The sequence below is a fragment of the Leptodactylus fuscus genome, chromosome 6 (genome assembly GCF_031893055.1).
Source record: "Leptodactylus fuscus isolate aLepFus1 chromosome 6, aLepFus1.hap2, whole genome shotgun sequence".
NCBI classification, from domain to species: domain Eukaryota; kingdom Metazoa; phylum Chordata; class Amphibia; order Anura; family Leptodactylidae; genus Leptodactylus; species Leptodactylus fuscus.
In genome coordinates this window covers 86,919,010-86,938,853 of record NC_134270.1, presented here as the reverse complement: position 1 = coordinate 86,938,853, position 19,844 = coordinate 86,919,010, and the positions used below count along the sequence as shown (strand labels likewise).

At 42.5% G+C, this 19,844-nt stretch overlaps 1 protein-coding gene across 2 annotated transcripts in view; it reads right to left on the bottom strand.

The window, feature by feature from the left end:
- Positions 1-19,844, bottom strand: part of CA11 (carbonic anhydrase 11) — a 535,579-nt gene that overhangs the window by 317,028 nt on the left and 198,707 nt on the right. For both annotated transcript variants that reach the window (XM_075276799.1, XM_075276801.1), the window contains exon 2: positions 15,561-15,635. In XM_075276799.1, the coding sequence (XP_075132900.1) occupies positions 15,561-15,635 (75 nt within the window). The remainder of the gene's footprint in view (positions 1-15,560; positions 15,636-19,844) is intronic.

Here is a 19,844-nt window from a genome sequence, read left to right as displayed (position 1 = left end):
ATTTCTGACTTGATAGCTACGTTAAGCAGGACACAGCTACAACGCTGACGAGGCCCGAGCACCAGGAACAGGTGTTACAAGGGCTAGTGGATAATGCTTCCAGGTGCTTTTCCACCAGCCAGTCAGCCACTCCCTCCAGTCGTGTTCATACCCAAGAGTCTGCCCCTCCTTCCTCCCAACATTCCCAATCTTCCCAGCAGAGTCATCCAACCCATCCAGAATCCATATTCGTGTCATTTGTCCCCTGTTACAGAAGAGGAAGTCTCCCAACTACTTTCTTCATCTCGCCCTACAACCTGCAGTAGTGACCCCTTCCCCTCACACCTTCTTTAATCTCTGTCGCCTGCTGTCACAACTTACCTTACTAAAATATTTAACCTCTCTCTCTTCTGGAATCTTCCCATCCTCCTTCAAGCATGCTGTTATAACCCCGCTATTGAAAAAACCCTCTCTGGACCCATCTTGTGCTGCTAACTATTGATCCGTCTCTAACCTTCCCTTCATCTCTAAACTTTTGGAACGCCTGGTCTATTCTCGTTTAATCCGCTATCTCTCTGCTAACTCTCTGCTTGACCCCTTACAATCTGGTTTCCACACTCTGCACTCTACTGAAACGGCTCTCACAAAAGTCTCCAATGATCTCCTAATGGCTAAATCCAATGGTGACTTCTCTCTTCTTATTCTTCTGGACCTCTCTGCAGCTTTTGACACTGTTGACCATTAACTCCTCCTCACTTTGCTCTGCTCAGTCGGCCTCATGGACACTGCGCTCTCCTGGTTCTCCTCTTATCTCTCAGACCGCACTTTCAGTGTATCATTTGCGGGCTCTGTTTCCTCCCCTCTTTCCCTTGCTGTTGGGGTTCCTCAGGGCTCGGTCCTAGGCCCCCTGCTCTTTTCTCTCTACACAGCCCCATTGAACAAACCATCGCCAGATTTGGCTTCAGGTACCATCGTTATGCTAATGACAACCAATTATACACATCTTCCCGTGACAGATGACAGTGTGACATGTCCTCGCTCTATCTGAAACTAAATCTCTCTAAGACTGAACTACTACTGTTTTCACCATCTAACAGATCTGTCCCTGATATATCCATTGTTGTCTCAGGCCTTACTATAACTCCTAGGCAGCAGGCCGCAGCCTCGGGGTCATGTTTGACGCAGACCTTTTCTTCACCCCTCATGTTGAATCACTCGCATGTTCATGTCACCTCCACCTCAAAAATATCTCCAGAATACGCCCTTTCCTCACCAGAGATACACTAAAGACACTTATTGTCTCTCTGATCCATTCTCACCTTGACTACTGTAACGCCTTACTAATCGGTCTTTCCCTCACAAAACTCTCCCCTCTACAATCTATTCTGAATGCAGCGGCCAGGCTCATCTATCAGGCTAGACGCTACAGCGATGCCTCCGGTCTGTGCCAGTCGCTACACTGGCTGCCTATTCATTATAGAATAAAATATAAAGTTATCACTCTCATCCACAAGGCTCTCCATAATGCTGCACCTCCCTTTCATTTCCTCCCTCATCATACCACCCATCCCGTGTTTCCGTTCACTCAATGACCTAACACTTACATCCTCTATTATCAGAACCCCCCACGCTCGTATACAAGACTTCTTCCGAGCTGCACCACTTCTCTGGAATGCTCTACCCCGGAAAATCAGATTAACTCCCAATTTCTTTTCAGACAGGCCTATCACAATTTCTAACGTAAACCCTTCCATACTATAATTAGAATCCCCAGAATTTAACTCTCCTCTGTCCCCGCTCCCACATTTCCCCACATGATATGATGCCATCTCAGGCTAACTTTATAGGTCCTAGCTCCATCCACATGTTAAAGGACACCACTAGTGATGGCTCATAAAGTTTTAAGTTTGTGCAATGACCGTAACCTCTATTCCAAAAGTGTCTGACCTCTGCATAAGCAATGCCGCCCCTGCTACCTCTTGTGTCACCCCTTCTACCTCATAGATTGTAAGCTCTTGCGAGCAGGGCCCTCAGTCCCATTGTGTGAAATGACTTTCTTTGTAATGTATCTTTCTGTCTGTATTTGAACCCTACAAATTGTACAGCGCTGCGGAATATGTTGGCGCTATATAAATGAAATTTATTATTATTATTATTATTATTTGCAGTTTGGAGTTAGATAGGGAGAGACATTGTGCTGAGGGCGAGAGAGGATTTAGGTTTGGATAGGCAGGAAAGATTCAAACCAACAGCTCTTTAAAGAGCTAAACTACTTCACCAGTGTATATACACCACTAGTATATACACTTAGCTCATAAAATTTCACAAAAGCCCTTTTTAGGGCTCAAATTCTCCACCACTGGTATACTCTGTATACCTGTCCCATAGGGGTAATAAGAAAGCTGTATACTGTTATCCGGTATACACGGCAGTATATAGGCCCAATATATCTACCCTCTGTATACAAAAAAATATACATTTGTATCCAGTCCATCAGTTTGTGAACTCACTCATTCCTGTATACAGTCATACTAGTATATACGGCAGTATATAAGCCCAATATACCTACCCTCTGTGTATACCAAAAAATTTTTTTGTATACAATCCAGTTTATCAACTCACACACACAAAAAAAAATTAAGGGGACATGGATGGGGACGAGGCCAGGGGCGTGGAAATGCAGCTGGGGAGCAAGGTCAAGCTACAGCGCATCCAATGGATACTGGTGAGGGGTAGCCAGCATTGAGGGGTATTCTCCACAATCCCTGGGTTAATGGCTACATTAAACAGGGTGCAGGGTACAAGATTGACCAAGTCTGAGCACCAGGAACAGGTGTTGCAGTGGCTAGCGGATATTGCTTCTAGCTGCTTTTCCATCAGCCAGTCAGCCACTACTTCCAGTCGTGTTCATACCCAAGAGTCTGCCCCTCCTTCCTCCCAACATGCCCAATCTTCCCAGCATCCCCCTCCCAGGATCTGTTTTCGGGTCCTTTTACTGTCTCTCCCTCTGTTGAACCACTTCGCGAATCCCAGGAGCTAGCAGACAATTTTGTGTGTCCTGATGCCCAAACACCATTTCCTACTAATTTTGAGGTTGTGGACCCTCAACCAGCATTTCTCAGCCTCAGTGATGATGACGAGACACAGTTGCCATCAGGGCAGGATGTGGTTATGTGTGGTTTGCATTAAGAGGAAAGTGAGCAATTGGAAGAGGAGGTGGTGGACGACGAGGCCACCGACCTGACCTGGACAGCGGTGATGTCTAGCGGGGAAAGCAGTGTAGATGTGGAGGCAAGCGCAGCAGCAAAAAAAGGTGGCTAGAGGCAGAGGCATGGACCGGGGTGATGTCTAGCGGGGAAAGCAATGTAGATGTGGAGCCAAGCACAGCAGCAAAAAAGGTGGCTAGAGGCATGGACAGGGGTGATGTCTAGTGGGGAAAGCAGTGTAGATGTGGAGGCAAGCGCAGCAGCAAAAACAACAACAACTTGGTTGTGCCAACGTTTTTAGAAACTTACACCAATGTTCACGAGCTACTGATGAAAGAACAGCCACTTCCGTATGTCTACAGTAGCCGCTGCTAGCCAGAAAACTCTCCAGCTACGCCTACATCTGCCTGAAGCATCGGCTGTTGTGCGAGAGCACCACACGCTGAAACCCTAGATACCATATGTTGAGCAGGTTGTGTGAGCAGCAGAGACCTTTGATGGATTTCAATCTCCAAAACCCAAGGGTTCATCAAAGTCAGCTCCCTCAGTTTCTCAACCATGAGTGCCCATGGATGGCAGACTTTCGTTAAATCCTATCCCATCCTTTCCACTGGACACTTTCCAAACGGAATAGAACCTCTATGAAAGTCTAAATACTTTGAAACCTTGTTTCCTCAACATTAGTATGGACAGAAACAAAAATTTAAAGCAAAAGAAACATTAGCATGAACCTCTTTAAATCACATTGCCCATGACAACCACAGATGGTATAGGCAATAAGAAATCCAACAGCCCTTACCCTTATCTATCATTTTGTGTGTGTGTGTGTGAGTGTGTATGTGTGTGTGTGTGTGTGTGTGTGTGTGTGTGTGTGAGTATGAGTGTGATGTGGTAAAACCTTACAAAATTCACTTTTGTGGCCCTTAACGTGAGCCCGTCTAAATTAAGTTAGAGTTTCTTAAGCTGAGCTAACATCAGAGATTGAGGCCCTTGAGGTGACTTCAGCCTTTTACCAGCACAAAATTGGTATACAATCCATGAGTTAGTGAAGTCACTCATTCCTGTATACTGTCATACAGTATATAGAACCTAATATACACTCAATATATCTAGCCTCTGTGTATACAAAAAAAACCCTTTGCATACATCACAAAATACGTAAGGCCAGCGCTAAGGGACGAGGACGTGCCCGGGGGTGTGAAAATGCAGCTGTGGTCAAGCTACAGCTAGAGGCAGAGGCATGTCCAGAGGCACTGCCTCACAGAAGCCAGGCCAGAGCCAGCAAGGCCCAAGATTTTCCCTGTACTAGCCACTCGCCCATGTTGGCCACCTCCCTCAATGTTGTGTAGATTTTGCAGCGTATGCGTGGAGAACAAATTAAGTGCGTTTTGCACACTGTGCAACTCAAAACTAAATAGGGGCTCTGAGAAAAGCAACCTGAGTATCTCAGCAATGCACCGTCATTTGTAAGGCAAGCACTGGGCTCAGTGGGAAGAGCAAACGAAGGACAATCGTCGGCTGGCGTTGCTGACACTGCCTCTTCCACTGTTTCCAGTGCTGGTGTGTCATGACCCGAATTCTGGTGATGAAGTTATGTGTTCTTCTGGTGGGGATTTGATCTGGTATTCTGTGGTCTTCTTGCCGTTAGTCCATTCTGTTTGTGCATTTGGTATTGGCCTTCAGAGTATGCTTGAGGTTCTCTGGAGCGAACCTCAGGTGTTGGTCGTTGTCAATTATCCTATGGGACGATTCTGGGGTCTTTATTAGGAGGAGGGCTGGCTTCACTAGTTGCTATTTTTTGTGGTTACCACCTAGAATTCGTGGCTCAGGGAGGAGTATTGTTTTGGTAGTATTACAACTGACTAAGAAGTGGTGTGAGTGTTGCTTTGTGTGTGAGTTTGGTTTGTACCTCCACACTTCAACTCCACCCTGTCCTTCAGCTCTGTTTGCCTGGCACTATATTGTTGTTTGTGAGGTTTGGGTTCCAGTTTATTTTGCCCCAGTCCTGTGTTAACCCTTTCCTCACCTCTCCACTGTCCCTCTCCTCATTCTCTTGTTACGTATTGTGTTGCGTTGCGTGTCTGTTGTCCAGTACATCCCATCCTGTTTGTTTTGACTGCAGCTCCACCTTGGTTTCTGTAGGGGTGGCCACCTTAGCATCCCCAGTCTCTAACTCTCTTGTAGCTCTCACCCTATCTGTCGACTAGGCCTTCGTGTTAGAGAGCCAGGAGTTATCAGGGCCAAGGCTAGCTTGGGAACAGCTGACCACCACCCGCAGGCAGGGCCTAGCTAGCCGCCATAGCGTCAGGGAAAGTCTCCTTTCCCTGTTCCCTTACGCTAGGTTCACACCTGCGTTCATCTGTCCGTTCTGAGCTTTCCGTCTTCTGCATGCCAGAAGTCAGAAAGCTCAGACTGGGTCCGGCCGTGAGCAGCGGTGAGCGTTTTATGCTCTCCGCCGCGAAACCGTATTTTTTTATCCGGACACAGAGTACTGCGTGTCCGACTCTGTGTCCGGATTATAAAACCAGGTTTCGCGGCGAGCCTAAAACGCTCGCGGAGAGCCTAAAACGCTCACCGCCGCTCATGGCCGGACATCTCTCTCACCCATTCAAATGAATGGGTGAGAGAGACTCCTGCAGGTTTCCGTCTCCTGCTCTGTTTTATGCAGGAAACGGAAACCTGAACTACGGAGTTCACAACGCAGATGTGAACGAGCCCTTAGCGGTACAGTCTGCAGTCCGGATTCTGGGTCTGGGCATTGAAACGAACGTGACATGGTGCTGCAGTCCAGACCATCAGCCTGGACACCTCCACATCTGCCTCTGACACTTTGGGGAGTTCACCCTCATCTGCCTGTTTTCCTGCCTCTGCTCCTTTTGCCTGCACCATCATGAGCCTCTTCCCAGCCACTCCCCATCTCCCAGGCATTTCATTGCAGGCAGAAGTACAGCACAAACCACCCACATGCCCAAGCCTTCAACGGCCTCATCTCAAAACTGCTGGCCCTGGAGATGTTGGCGTGTATGCTAGTGGAGACCTTCTGTGACCTGATGGCAGCTGCGGCACCTCGCTATGCTGCCCATAGCCATCACTACTTCTCTTGATTTGCTGTTCCCGATTTGTACCAGCACGTGTCCCATTACATCAGCCGGACCCTGAGTTCCGTGCTTTGCCATAAGGTGCACTTGACCACTGATGCATGGACAAGCGCATGCACACAGGGACACTACATCTCACTCACGGCACGCTGGGTGAATGTAGTCAAGCCTAGGACCCTCTCACAAACCCTCCTCTTCCTCCGCCATAACATCGACCCCAGCTGCGAGCTGGAAACGCTGCAGTACTGACTTGGGGAGACGTCAGCAGGCCGTGCCAAAGCTCATCAGCTTGGCAGACAGAAAACACACTGCACCCGAGGTGAGCGATGGCATCCTAGAGGAGACGGCAATGTGGATTTCGCCGCTGCATCTGGGCCTAGGCATGGTCGTGTGTGATAATGGCCGAAACCTGGTAGCGGCTCTGGAGCTTGCCAGACTCAAACACGGTCCACACATGGCCAACGTTTTCAACTTGTTGGTGCAAAGGTTTTTAAAATCCTACCCCATTGTGCCTGATATACTGGTGAAAGTTCGTCCATTTTCGTAAGTCTAAAGTCGCCGCTGCTAGCCAGAAAACATTCAGAGCACACTCCTGTCATCTTCTCACCGTTGGATGACAGAGGAAGAGGAGGAGGATGAAGTGGCATTTGATGTCACTGTCCCACACAAGGCTAGTAGCGGGGAAGTTCAGTGCATACCATTGCTTCAGCGCGGATGGTGTGAATGGGAGTTGAAAGTGGAGGAAATGGAGAGTGACCTTCTGGTGGGGGCAGCAAAGTCATGCCAAGTAACACTCTGGCACACATGGCTGACTTCATGTTGGGCTGCTTTTCCACAGACAAAGGCATTGTTCACATCATGGAGAGCAATCAATAATGGATTTTTGTAATCCTCGACCCCTGGTATAAAAATAACATCTTGTCTTTCGTTCTGGTAGGGGAGAGAATCAATCGCATAAATGATTGCCACAAGCACCTGATGCAGAATATGATGGAAATGTTTCCATCAACCCTGGCTGGTGGTATAGAGCAGATTTCCTCAAAGAGGCTAACAACTGCCATTCGGTCCACAACTACCGGGGAAACACTCTCCAAGGTGCGGGACACGTTAATGTCCCCCCTAGCCAAACTACCGCCACTGAGGGGCCTATTGTACCCAGGAGGGAAAAATACAGGTGCATGTTGCGTGAGTACCTTGCCAACCACAGCCCTGTCCTCTCCGATCCCTCTGCGCCTTACACGTATTGGGTGTAGAAGTTGGACCTGTGGCACTTGGGGTGAGTGGAGGCTTCTGTAGCTGAGGTTTGGGTGAGTTTGGTGAGGGGGGTGCAAGTAGGCCCCCCAGTTAGCCTTTTTGGTGGCATAGAGTGTACACAATGAACCTCAACTGTCACTTGCTGAGCCACTCTTCTACTTGTAACTTCATAATAGAACCTGCGTGTCTATGCTTCTTTTCAGTTCTACTTAGATTTGTGCACCTGCATTTCAAGTTTATGCCCCATTTTTTTGCATTAGGCCAGAAGCAGAGATTTTTTCTTCTGCCCCTCTGTGCCAATTCAGCCCTGCCACCCCCAGTAGTCATTCTTTCACACCTTTTTTAATTGTGACTTGCCACAGCAGCGTTTACAGTCTCAGCCCCATTCTGTTGCTTCAGCCTAGGTAGATACTGTATGCCAGCGCTACGGAATTTCAGTCCTAAAAAGTGTTTTTGAGAAATTTCTGCAGGATGAGCCTATAAGCTGATGGTGTTTATAGACTCATCAAGCAATGTTGCTGTTTTCAGATGCTTTCCTGCCTAGCAGAAGCTAAAATTTCTCTCTGACCCTCAGCATGATGTCTATCCCAGCCGCAAAAGACACGAACATGGCTGCCACTATTTTTATAGATCTGAGGTCACCTGATTTCACCAGCCAATGACTTTTCCTTTTTTTTCTGATGCCTACGTTTTCCTCATTCCTGTCCCACCTCTCCTGAACAATTATTGGTGCAAAAAGAGCCCCAGGGATGGTAGGAGGGGGATATGAATTTTTACTACGTTTACCGCGTGGTATTCGATTGGAATATCTACTCGAACGAACGGTATTCACTCATCTCTAGTTGACATGTTATACATTTTACTTTATGCATTGTCATAGTTTGGAATATATCCCTCCCTATCCTACATGTAAACCAATATACTCTAATTTAAAGAACATGCAATTTGCTGGATGAGATATGTGAATGAGGAGAGCCACATGAGACCCTTAGCAATGTCATTCAACTCCTTTTATACAAAATTCCCTGAACTACAATTTACCACAAATTCAAAAACACCAATTTTTTTAACATCCTGATGTTTATACTAAAACAACAGATGCTACATTCACACCCACATTTGGGTTTCCGTTCTTCTGGGCCACTTAGGGACCCAAAAGCGGAAACCCAATCTGCTTAAAAAGCCTATAATGGAGTTCGCCAGATTTCCACCCAAAAAATACAGAGAGAAAAGTCTTGCCTGCAGGACTTTTCTTTCTGAATTTATCAAGCGGATTCAGGGATGGAATCCCTGAACAGAATCCAGGGGTAGGTGTGAACTTAGCCTGACAGGAAATGATTACTGCTCTTTTCAAGCAACCATTATAGGAGGCAATGGCATAACTAAAGCCTTGTGGTCCCCGATGCATTCTTTTGTCTAGGGCCCCCCACTTCACCGCTACAATGAATTCTTGATAGTGATAGTTACAGGTGCTAAGGAGTTTAATCAACCTTAGTTTCAGTTAGGGTAATCTGTTGGTCTCCTTGGCTTATGGGCCATATGGAAGCTACGATCTAAATACTGATACTAATGCTTATGGGCCCCTAAGGCTCATGGACCCTGGTGCGACTACACCCTCTGCACCCCCTCAATATATGGCTTATTATACAAAGGGGTAGCCTCACAAAACATTGTTTCCATTGTCAAATTTATCAATTGCTGCGTCAACACGTGGCTCCCTTTACCACATCATTTCCACAAAGCAAGACAAACAATATAAAAGTTTAAATTCCAGATAATAGAATAAGTACCAAAACACAGAAAAGGAAGTGATCACATCAAATTACTCAAGATGTGTGAATCCTATTGGATACACACCATGCAGATTCTTGCTCTAAAATGACTTAACCTGCTGGTTTACATACTGGTCACCTATTTGATACCAATTAATCTGTTGATAGATTTTGTCAACTGCAGTTTGCCATTTTTAAACTATATTTGTATAATTATATTACTAATATATATGAAGTACTAATATACAGACTCAATTTCTCTTAAGACACCAGTTTTATTGAAACCTATTCACATTATATGGGGTTGCCATATTTATATGTGTATTTGTATAAGCTTATGTAACTCCAGTGTGTATTACATTTTACAGTGACGTTGATTGTCTCTACACATATTTGATCAAATAGTAAGCAACCTGGCTCTGCAGTATGGCTCTGGATCCTACTTGCCCTGTACATTGACATATGATTTTGTATTTTCTCAAAGCAACTCTGATAAAGACCATGGATAGGCTAAAATGTCCTACCACCTATTCTCGTCTTTGTTGGATCTATAAAAAATAAATCTAATAATTTCTATAAGGCATGTGCTGTGCTATTTTTTTGACGGTGGTCATAGTTTGTCCATCCATATAGTGTTTCATACCGCACTTTTAAAAACATGAACAGATCATCTAATAATTCATCTCCTGACTGAAATAATGAATACTGATCCTGACTTAAGTTGATATAAACTGAGAACCCTGAGCTTCCTCTGGAGTCTCCTCTCCTTAAGAGATAAGAAACAACTATCAGTGCTCTCTCTCTTATATAGCTATAAGTAGTAAGTACCATTCTGTCAACTTCATTTTCAGAGGTTCATCCCATTTAAAGTTTCATTGCAAAACAGCAATCACTATATGTGAACATATACAGAATACATGGAAAAATTCCAAAACAAACATTACTTCTCTGTTATATTCTATGCCGCTCCAGCTCTGTTGCTTCTGTAGTCCCCAAGGGACATTGTTTCCATGGCTGCAGCATCACATGGCAATACATTTTTTCATTGCTTCTGCCAATCACTGATGGCGGTAGATATGTTGTACAGCGATAATGAAACACCAATTGATGACTCTATGTAAATAAAGATTAGCAGGGACGCACAGGAGCATCATTACTGGTTCAGTAGTAGATCTAACAGTATGTTTTTTTATTTTAATATTTTTCAGCTAGATTTTTTACACCTGAACAATTCATTTCATTACAGTAAGGTACCTACTGCAAGTAAAAGCACACAAACACTACACCACTATCCTTACTGTACAACCATACCAACACCCACTTTATAACCCAATACTCAATTTACACCTAAACTTACAATACACTGAGATTCTCTTTAACTCCTTCCCGCAAGAGGAAATTTTAAATTTTTGATTTTCATTTTGACTCCCCACCTCCAAACCTCATAACCTTTTTATTTTTCCGTTGTCAGAACCATATGAGGGCTTAATGTTTGTGGAACATGATGATTTTTCTTCATTTATTATTTTGTACTATGTACTGTGAAGCTGTAAAATATTTAGAATTGGGTTTGATTTGAATTTGTAATATTTTTTTATTTTATTTTTTCTTTTGCATTTATTAGACCCCCTAGGGGTCTTGAACTCCAGGGGTTCTGATCATTAATGCAATGCATTACAATGCTAATGAATTTCAATATCTCAGCATTTGTATGACATGCTATATAAAGCAGCCTACCATACAAATGAAAGGCAGACAAGCCTGGAAGCCTTCAATGGAACACTGGCCTTGGATTTCACTCTTGGCTCCCGGATCTTGCTCCTCGGTCAGTTTTGATCAAAACACTGGGTGTGTTATTGCCCACGATCACTGCGGGCATCGCTCATGGGCATTAGTACCAAGTTTCTGCTGTATAATACAGCAGAGAACCAGCGGCTAGGTGGCCGCCATATTTAAATAGCTGACATCTGCTGTACTCTTACAGCAAATGTCAGGAAGTGGTTAATGAGAAAGAGTATCCTTTCTGACTGTGGAAGTGATGAAAAAACTGCAAACAGTTCCTCTCTTCTTAATTTCTTCTAGCATTAGCCCAGTAACTCATTTTGCCAATATACCACTTTCCCTGTTGTTTCATACCGGAGAGTGTTGTTACTGCCTGAAATGAGCCGTTGTCTTCATAAAGTCAGGCTTTGTCAGCCATGGTGTCTCTAAACGATAGTACAGGGGCTCACCACCGGAGCTCCCGGGAAGTGCAGTTTTCACTGCAGGCTATTTGATATTGTGTTAGGTACTGCAGAATATACTAGATTACTCCATGTAATGTGGTACTGATGACTATATCCTGATGCTCCTGATGAACCCTGATGAACGCGTAGAGCCTATGAGCCTGTATTAGGGATGACCGTGTTTGTTAATTGACACTGTTCATCACTCATTTCTTTTATAATTCGTAACATCCCACTTGTATATTGGGGAGTAATATACTTAAGACTGCAAGCATTTAGCTAAATGTGGATACAGAGCATGATATCCACAGTTAAGAACCCAGCCTTGTAGTATTAAAGGGCGTGGACCGTCTAACCAGGAGTCATTTTATTATTGTTCCTCTATGGGTTCACTTAGAAGAGGGTTTGACCAAGAGTAGGGCTTGAAAGAGGATTATTGAAAATCACTAGCCTTATCTTGCTCAATGTAATATTGTAAGGGGTAACAGGTCAAAGTGTCTACCCTTCCTAGTTCCCAAGAGGATTGGTGGTGACTGCCTGTGGTTGTGTGTGTGTGTTTTTTAGTTACATCCATATGACAGGGTTTTATTATAATATGGAATAAAAGTTACATTTTATTGGGGAAACTTACACAACATTTTACTGTGAACTGCTTTAGCTTATGGTGATTGACCTTCTGTGAAACAACTATAGTTTTTAATACAAATGCTTGCAAAATATAAAATATATAATCCAATTTTAACTTTCTGTTAAAAAGACATATGCAGCTGTATACAGTAGATGTATAGGGCCATTTAAAGGCAATATGTATTGTTAACCTAACCTAACCAGTAAAAAGGTGTTTGTTTGTTTTGTTTTTTATATAAAATTGGCTATTGTATGTCTACTAAAGATATGTGATTGTGAGATACAGATTTAGGAAGCTTTATGTGTATTAAACATTTTATCCACTTGTCCATCTGAGAGGAAGTAGCTTAGTAAGAATATAGCTTAGATTAAAATGCAACAATTTGTCACAAAATCCCAGCATAAACTAACCCTTATAATAGGTGGTATGCACATAAATTAGATATTCTATTCTATATTAGATGCATCAGATGCATCATCCAACACCAGGCACATTTTAAGAATGTCTAGTCTAGCACTGTTTAAATATGAGACAGTAATAGTAAATCTGCCCCCAAATTGAAGAATTAAAATTAATAGAGATGAGCTAGTAGTATTCGATCGAGTAGGTAATCAATCGAATACTATGGTATTTGAAATACTCGTACTCGATCAAGTACCACTCACTATTCGAATGGAAAAATTTGATGCAGAACCAGCATTGATTGGCCGAATGCTATACAGTCGGCCAATCAACGCTGGTTCTTCTCCTACCTTTAGAAGTCTTCTCCTCGCTGCATCCCCGCGGCGTCTTCCGGCTCTGAATTCACTCTGCTAGGCATCGGGCCTGGGCAGAGCCGACTGCGCATGCCTGCGCTACAAAAAAATGGCCGCTTTGACAGTAAGCGGACATTTTCTTGTAGTATGGGCATGCGCAGTTGTCTCTGCCCAGGCTCGATGCCTAACAGAATTAATTCATTGCTGGATGACGATGCGGGGATGCTGCATGGAGAAGACTTCTCAGACCGACCCTCACTCGTGGACTTGGTAAGTTCAGTTTGATCGAATGTTGCCTACCCCTGAAACGAGCATTTTTCCCCCATAGAGTATAATAGGATTCGATATTCGATTCGAGTAGTCGAATATTGAGGGGCTACTCGAAACGAATATCGAATATCGAGTATTAACTACTCGCTCATCTCTAAAAATTAATTATTAAAATAACTGTGAAATAACCAGTTAGTAAACATATTTTATATAGAACTGGCAAAGAGTTTCAGTAACAGCAAAGAGCTTCTCAAAAATATTTCCTTATGACAAATGTTAAAAATGATTTCTTTTTAACTTTTTGTTATGAAGACTCCAGCATACTGAGTTTACACCTCCCACAGCTTCTGGCTCTACTTGATTTTATTTCTTCTGTCTAAATCAGTATATAAGCATTTTGCCTACTCACTACATTATTACAGATAATAAGGTGGATTTAGGTTCAAAATACAGAATAAATATTGGATATGTTGGTTTATACCATGCATACTGTCCCTCTAAGAAAATATATTTTCATGTGACGAAGATTCACATGGATTCCAGTGCATATTCTGTACTGAATTATATGTAAAATCCTTGCAATTAATTCCCCACAGAAAAAAACAAGGTCCTTAGCCCCTGTGGGACTAAGTATCATGCTAATGCGCAGTTGTAGAAACCAAAGGATCAACCATAGATGCTGTGATACTGTGTATTTATTTACATATTTAGTTGCATAGCACCATTATATTCAACAGTGATAATGTAAACACTGTCCTAAGAAGGGCTCACAATCTAAATTACCATCCAATATGTCTTTGGAGTGTGGGAGGATTAGAATACCCCGACGCAAACACAGGATGAACATACAAACTCTTTAGAGATGTTGCCCGTGGCTGGATTCAAACCCATGACTCTAGTGCTGCAAGGCAAACACAGGGTACCTTGCCAATACTGATGAGACACCATGCAACAACTTAAGAACATTGAAAGAGAATTATAGTTTGTTTCCACACAGTTAACAACAACAACATTCACAAATATGTTTTACAATAGACCCATGGAGCTGTAGCATGGAAAATGTAGCATTCCTTATCAATTATAATCATGTTCCATTTAAAATTTTAATTTTTTCTTTTAGCAATCAAAATCCTGAGGATAGCATCATTGATCTATGTTGGAGGACACAGTTCAATCTAACCCTCTGAGTTCAGGGTCAATAGCAACAGTAATGAGACAATGGCAGGCCACTATACTTTGCATTCTGACTTGAATTTTTGTATATTTTTTGTATATGTTTTTCCATTTAAGGGATATTATGGCCATAGACATATGCAGTTAAAAAAATATATCTTCATTATTTAAAGGGGTTGTCCCACAAACTGAAGATCACAGGAAAACAGTAGTACTTATTTGACACAAAGGGGCAGAGTCAGGGCAAGTTAGGTGTCATTGTCCTTCTGCACACCATCTGTTCACAACATCTGGAGTACAGAAGGTCCTGACCCTTGCTCTACCCTTTAGACAGTGCAAACATAGACTAAACAGCTATAAATGTGCCAGATTTATCACAGTAACCGATACTGGATGATAAATCTGTCATACTGCTAGATTGTCTAATATAAGTTTACACCATTTTATAGTTGGTCTGGTTTCCAACAAAGAAATTTCGTGATTGCAGGTGTAGGAGAGTGGATATCCCAAGCACCTTTTCTAGCATATATATATATATATATATATATATATATATATATATATATATATATATATATATATCTTGAAATTGTGCTTCCTCCTAAAGATTTTTGCAAATACAAATAATTAAAAAACTTTCAGAACTTTAAGGATTTTGTCTCACCTTCTGTTATCTTGATAGGTTGCCAGTGGATATGACCATGAAAGCAGGTATTTTCTATGGTCTGACACCTGTCAGAAACTCTGCTGGCAGTACAGCAAAACTGCATTTGGGTAGTGCATGCTCCAAAAGATAATCCAGACACAACAAGTCAATCATATATGTTTTTTTGACAAGTGCCAGGCCATAGAAAGTTTGCACATTCATGGTCATATTCAATGGCAACCACTCAAGACTAAAGATGTCACCACTAAGATGGTTAGAAGAAGTCTTTAAAATGTTTTGAAATATGTTTAGTTTTTAAATGTCTACAAATTGTGTATGGTCATGTTCATGGGAAAACCCATTTAGGAGCCCTAAGCTGGCTAGAAACACTTAAGATGAGGTTTTACTTATGCTTTGTTTGGAGAAATCTTCACTTTGATTCAAGATATGAAATAAAGTTACAAGAAATTTTACATGAGTTTCTGTGTACCAGCTTCTACCTTTTTCTCTTGTTCCTTTAAAAATGGAAATACTACAGGATTAAACACACATACCTGGCACAAAGCTCCCTTGGACTGCCTCTTTATATGCCCACCACTCTTCATAAGTCTTAGCTGGGGTGAACTGTGCTGAGAATACACAAATGCAATGTTAATATACAAATAGCTCAAGAACAAAACAAAAATAGAGTCTTCAAAGCATGCACTATGGTGGATAAAGTTCAGTGTCAGTGTTGCAGCTATATACTGCCATTTTTGCAACTTGATATACACAATATTCATACACAAAATTGGCATACAATTTTTTGTCAGAAATTACTTATGCAGTGGGGGATCTATTAGGATGAAATACCATAAAATGGATGAAGCACCATAACGGAAATCCAATTTACCCCCTATTATAATCAATGGGGAAGAATTCATTTGGCATATTGGCGTCCTATAATGTACAGAAAAATTGAAATTCTGATGGCGATTTGAGTGTATACTAAGGTTGTATGACAAACTTCAAATGGTTAATCACCAGATTAACCAAGAACTCTATTTTCAAAAGCAGGAGTACATACTCTGTCTTGTTTGTAGTTATAGGGACTTGAGTCCTGGATGGACTATCAAATGCATTGTTCTATCATTGAAAATAAAACTTAATTATATTTACCTAATCCAGCATCTAATAGAAATCATCTGCAATATCCAAATAAATCATTTTCTTTTATCACCTATCTCCCAAAAAGTTAATAAATAAAAAAGGATAAGTTCTATAAAAACATGAAAAATATGTATGCTTTATAGTCCTTAATATAGAACTACTGTAGACACATAAAACTGAAAAATGTATACTTTTTTTATGTTGCACTCAGTGGCATAATGATTGTGGTCACAGGGGGTGACCGGATCTGGAGGGTTATAGGCCCCCAACCAGTTGGAAAAGTTGCAAAAGTTGGACTGAAGAAGATGTTGAAAAGATTTGTGTTCACTGATGTCTAGAATGTCTTTGTTATCAAGATGTAACACTACGGCTGCTTGTGGGGATTTCAAAATCAGAAATAGTGTTGCTGTTGTCACCCACATTCTTATTGTTACTATTTACTGTTGTTTCCTCTGTCCAGGGTTGAACCTAGCCTCTCTGCTGCCTGAGGTCTTCTATAGAAAGGTGCCCCCCCCCCTTCAAATACTAAACCAGGTGATCTTTGGTTCTGTAATGGAGCCCTCCTAATTTAAATTGTAGGTCATGCAGATCAAAAAATCCCATTTTTGGCTCACACACAATATAACTCCCCCTTTACAGGCCCCCACAATATATTATCCTCTTTACTGATCTCTACAGTGTATTTTTCCCCTTTTTTGGCCCCACGCAGTATAAAATTCACTTTTTTTTTGTCTCCCACACAGTATATTGCCTCCTTTACTAACCCCATAGTATTTTTCACCCTTTTTCTGGTTCCTACCCCGTATATTCCCCCTTTACTAAGACCCACTTTATATTGCCTCCTTTGGATATTGCCTGTTGGAATAAACCAATAGGTGGTCAATTAAAAATGCCCCCCGCTGTCATCTCAGGTAAGCTCATTGCAGATGCAGCCCTGCCTCTCCCCTGCTTTGTTTATTTCCCAGTCATTTACTTACACTCCTTCATTATGATAGTGATTGCTATCAATTCTTACATTGTGTGTCTGTCTTTTTTTTTTATTTAGTTTTTTTTTTTGACAAAAAATATTTCAAGAGAAATAGCAAAGGGGGAGGTTGTTTCTGTGCAAAATAATAATGTTAGTGCTATTAATAGGTTAGTAAGTGCAACCAAATACTATTGTATTTTGCAGTATTTTGAGTGATTTCTGGGTTTCTCTGTGAGATTCTTGCATCTTCTGCATGTGTTTACATGGGCATCTTCGAGTTTGGTTTTCCTACAACACCCATGATACCTTGTGCCGTTCACATCACCAAGAAGAGAAGGCACTGGCTTCCCAAAAAAAATGATGTGCCCAAATATAGATTTTTGCCAACCTAAGTAATTTAGAAGGTAGACGGGGAGGGGAAGGGGGGATAAAGGTATCTTAAATTAGAAAGATCAGTTTATCCCATATAAACCCTTTAAGAAACTGAGATTTTTCGGATCAGTATAGGATATAAGACTTTTTTGGGGGGGTGAGAATAAAAAGAAAGAAAAAACCCTTTCAGCTTAAACCATGTAAAACACAACAGGACAAACTTAAAATCAGATTATTGGCAATGAAAGGGTTAACAGTCTTTTGCCTTTCTGTAGTACTGCAGCAGTCTGGCTCACGCAGCACAGATATTCTCTCTCACTGCTGTCTATGATTTCTATCATTAATCTGCCTGTAGTTGATTAAATCTTACTAATCTTTGTTCTAATTTCCCTACTCCTAAGATTCATTAGCTGTATTGCAAGCTTTGTGCTAAGTGGTGGGTATTGATCATGAAAATTGAATATTTTGCTTTGGATCATGCAGTAATGAATAACACATGAATGCAATGAATAACACATCCATCTCCTATTTCCACCATAACTGAAATGACTTTATACACTGTAAATGACATAAGTACTGTCTATCAACATCTACCAACAGACTATTGGCTGAGAGGCTATCAGGTGAACAGAACATCACATTGACCCTCAGAAATATGTGTCTTCTGCATTTTCACTGCGCAGTACATACGACGGGGAGCATTTTAGTTCTTCTAAAATGAATTGTCATTTGTTCGGTTTCACTAAAAATAATTTTTGAATATTTGGATCGAAGCTGGCTGGGAACAAATTGGTTTGCCCATCTTCGTTCACACACAAACTTTGATGACCATCAGTAGTGTCTGCTGATTGTGTCCGTTACAAGATTTTAACAATGCACACTAGCAGAACCAAAATCCCTTTGATTTCATTTTATCTGTTGTTTGTTAGTGACCATCAGAGTCCATGTATACCAAATCTATCACATGTTAGCATGTCACAGACACAAAAACCCGCAGTGTAGGACGCAAAAAATGTCAAGTTTTAACATTAATGTCTATGGGTAACGGCCAGTAACAGACGGGCGTCTGTTATACTATTATACTATTCATTTTTTTCTGTGCATGCTCCGAAAGCAGAAACTAAACAATAAAGCTAAAGAACGGACAGTATAAAAATAGACACTAACTGACGCTAAGGGATTGTTCACACTACCGCCGCTGTTCGCCTAGGGCAGGGGTGCTCACACTTTTTCAGCGTGTGAGCTACTTTATTAGCTGACCAAGGCAAAAGATCTACTACCCAGCTTGTGAGTGGGGCCAGACATGTGGGCGGGGCCGGGCGGATCGTGAGAGCAGGAGACAGTGGCGTTCTGTGGCCGCCCTGGGATCCCCGGTGTCTGTTTTTGTTCACAGCGCAGGCTGAGAGTTATCTCTGGACACTGGCAGGCTGGGGCTGTGACAGCCCCGCCTGCCAGTGTCCGGACATGACTCTCAGCCTGCGCTTTGAACAAGCAGACACCGGGGATCCCTGCATCCCGCGATCGACCCATTTGTCCTTTGCGATCGACCAGTAGATCGCGATCGACGTATTGGGCACCCCTGGAGAAGGGGTTTCTGCCCTAAGCCCTGGAGAAACTGGACACTGCACGGCTTGCCAGCGTTCAGCATTAAAACCCACTAATTTGAATAAGTTTTTAAAACAAACCACCAGTGTCTGTATGCAGCTTCTCCGCCTGCAAACTGTGTTTTTGCAGGGACACAAAGCCCTGCATATAAGACCCTGGGCGGACAGTGGCAGTAGTGTGAATGCCCCTAAATGATGCTAATGTGTCCGTTTTTAAACTCATCCATTAAATGGACACATTAAGGTAGGGTTCACACTAAGGGGGAGTTCACACGGAGTAACGTGCCGCGTGACCTGGCACGTATACGCCGTGTGAGATTTTGAGCGCAGTATACGCTACCATTGATTTCAATGGGAGTTAGTCTTGTAAACGACGGCCGAAAAATAATGCGGCGTATACGATCCAGGCTCCCATTGAAATCAATGGGAGCTTTTACGGCGCTCAAAATCTCACACGCTGTATACGTGCCAGGTCAAGTGGCACGTTACTCCGTGTGAATGGACCCTAACATTGGATTATGTTTAGAGATGAGCGAACAGTGTTCTATCGAACTCATGTTCGATCGGATATTAGGCTGTTCGGCATGTTCGAATCGAATCGAACACCGCGTGGTAAAGTGCGCCATTACTCGATTCCCCTCCCACCTTCCCTGGCGCCTTTTTTGCTCCAATAACAGCGCAGGGTAGGTGGGACAGGAACTACGACACCGGTGACGTTGAAAAAAGTAGGCAAAACCCATTGGCTG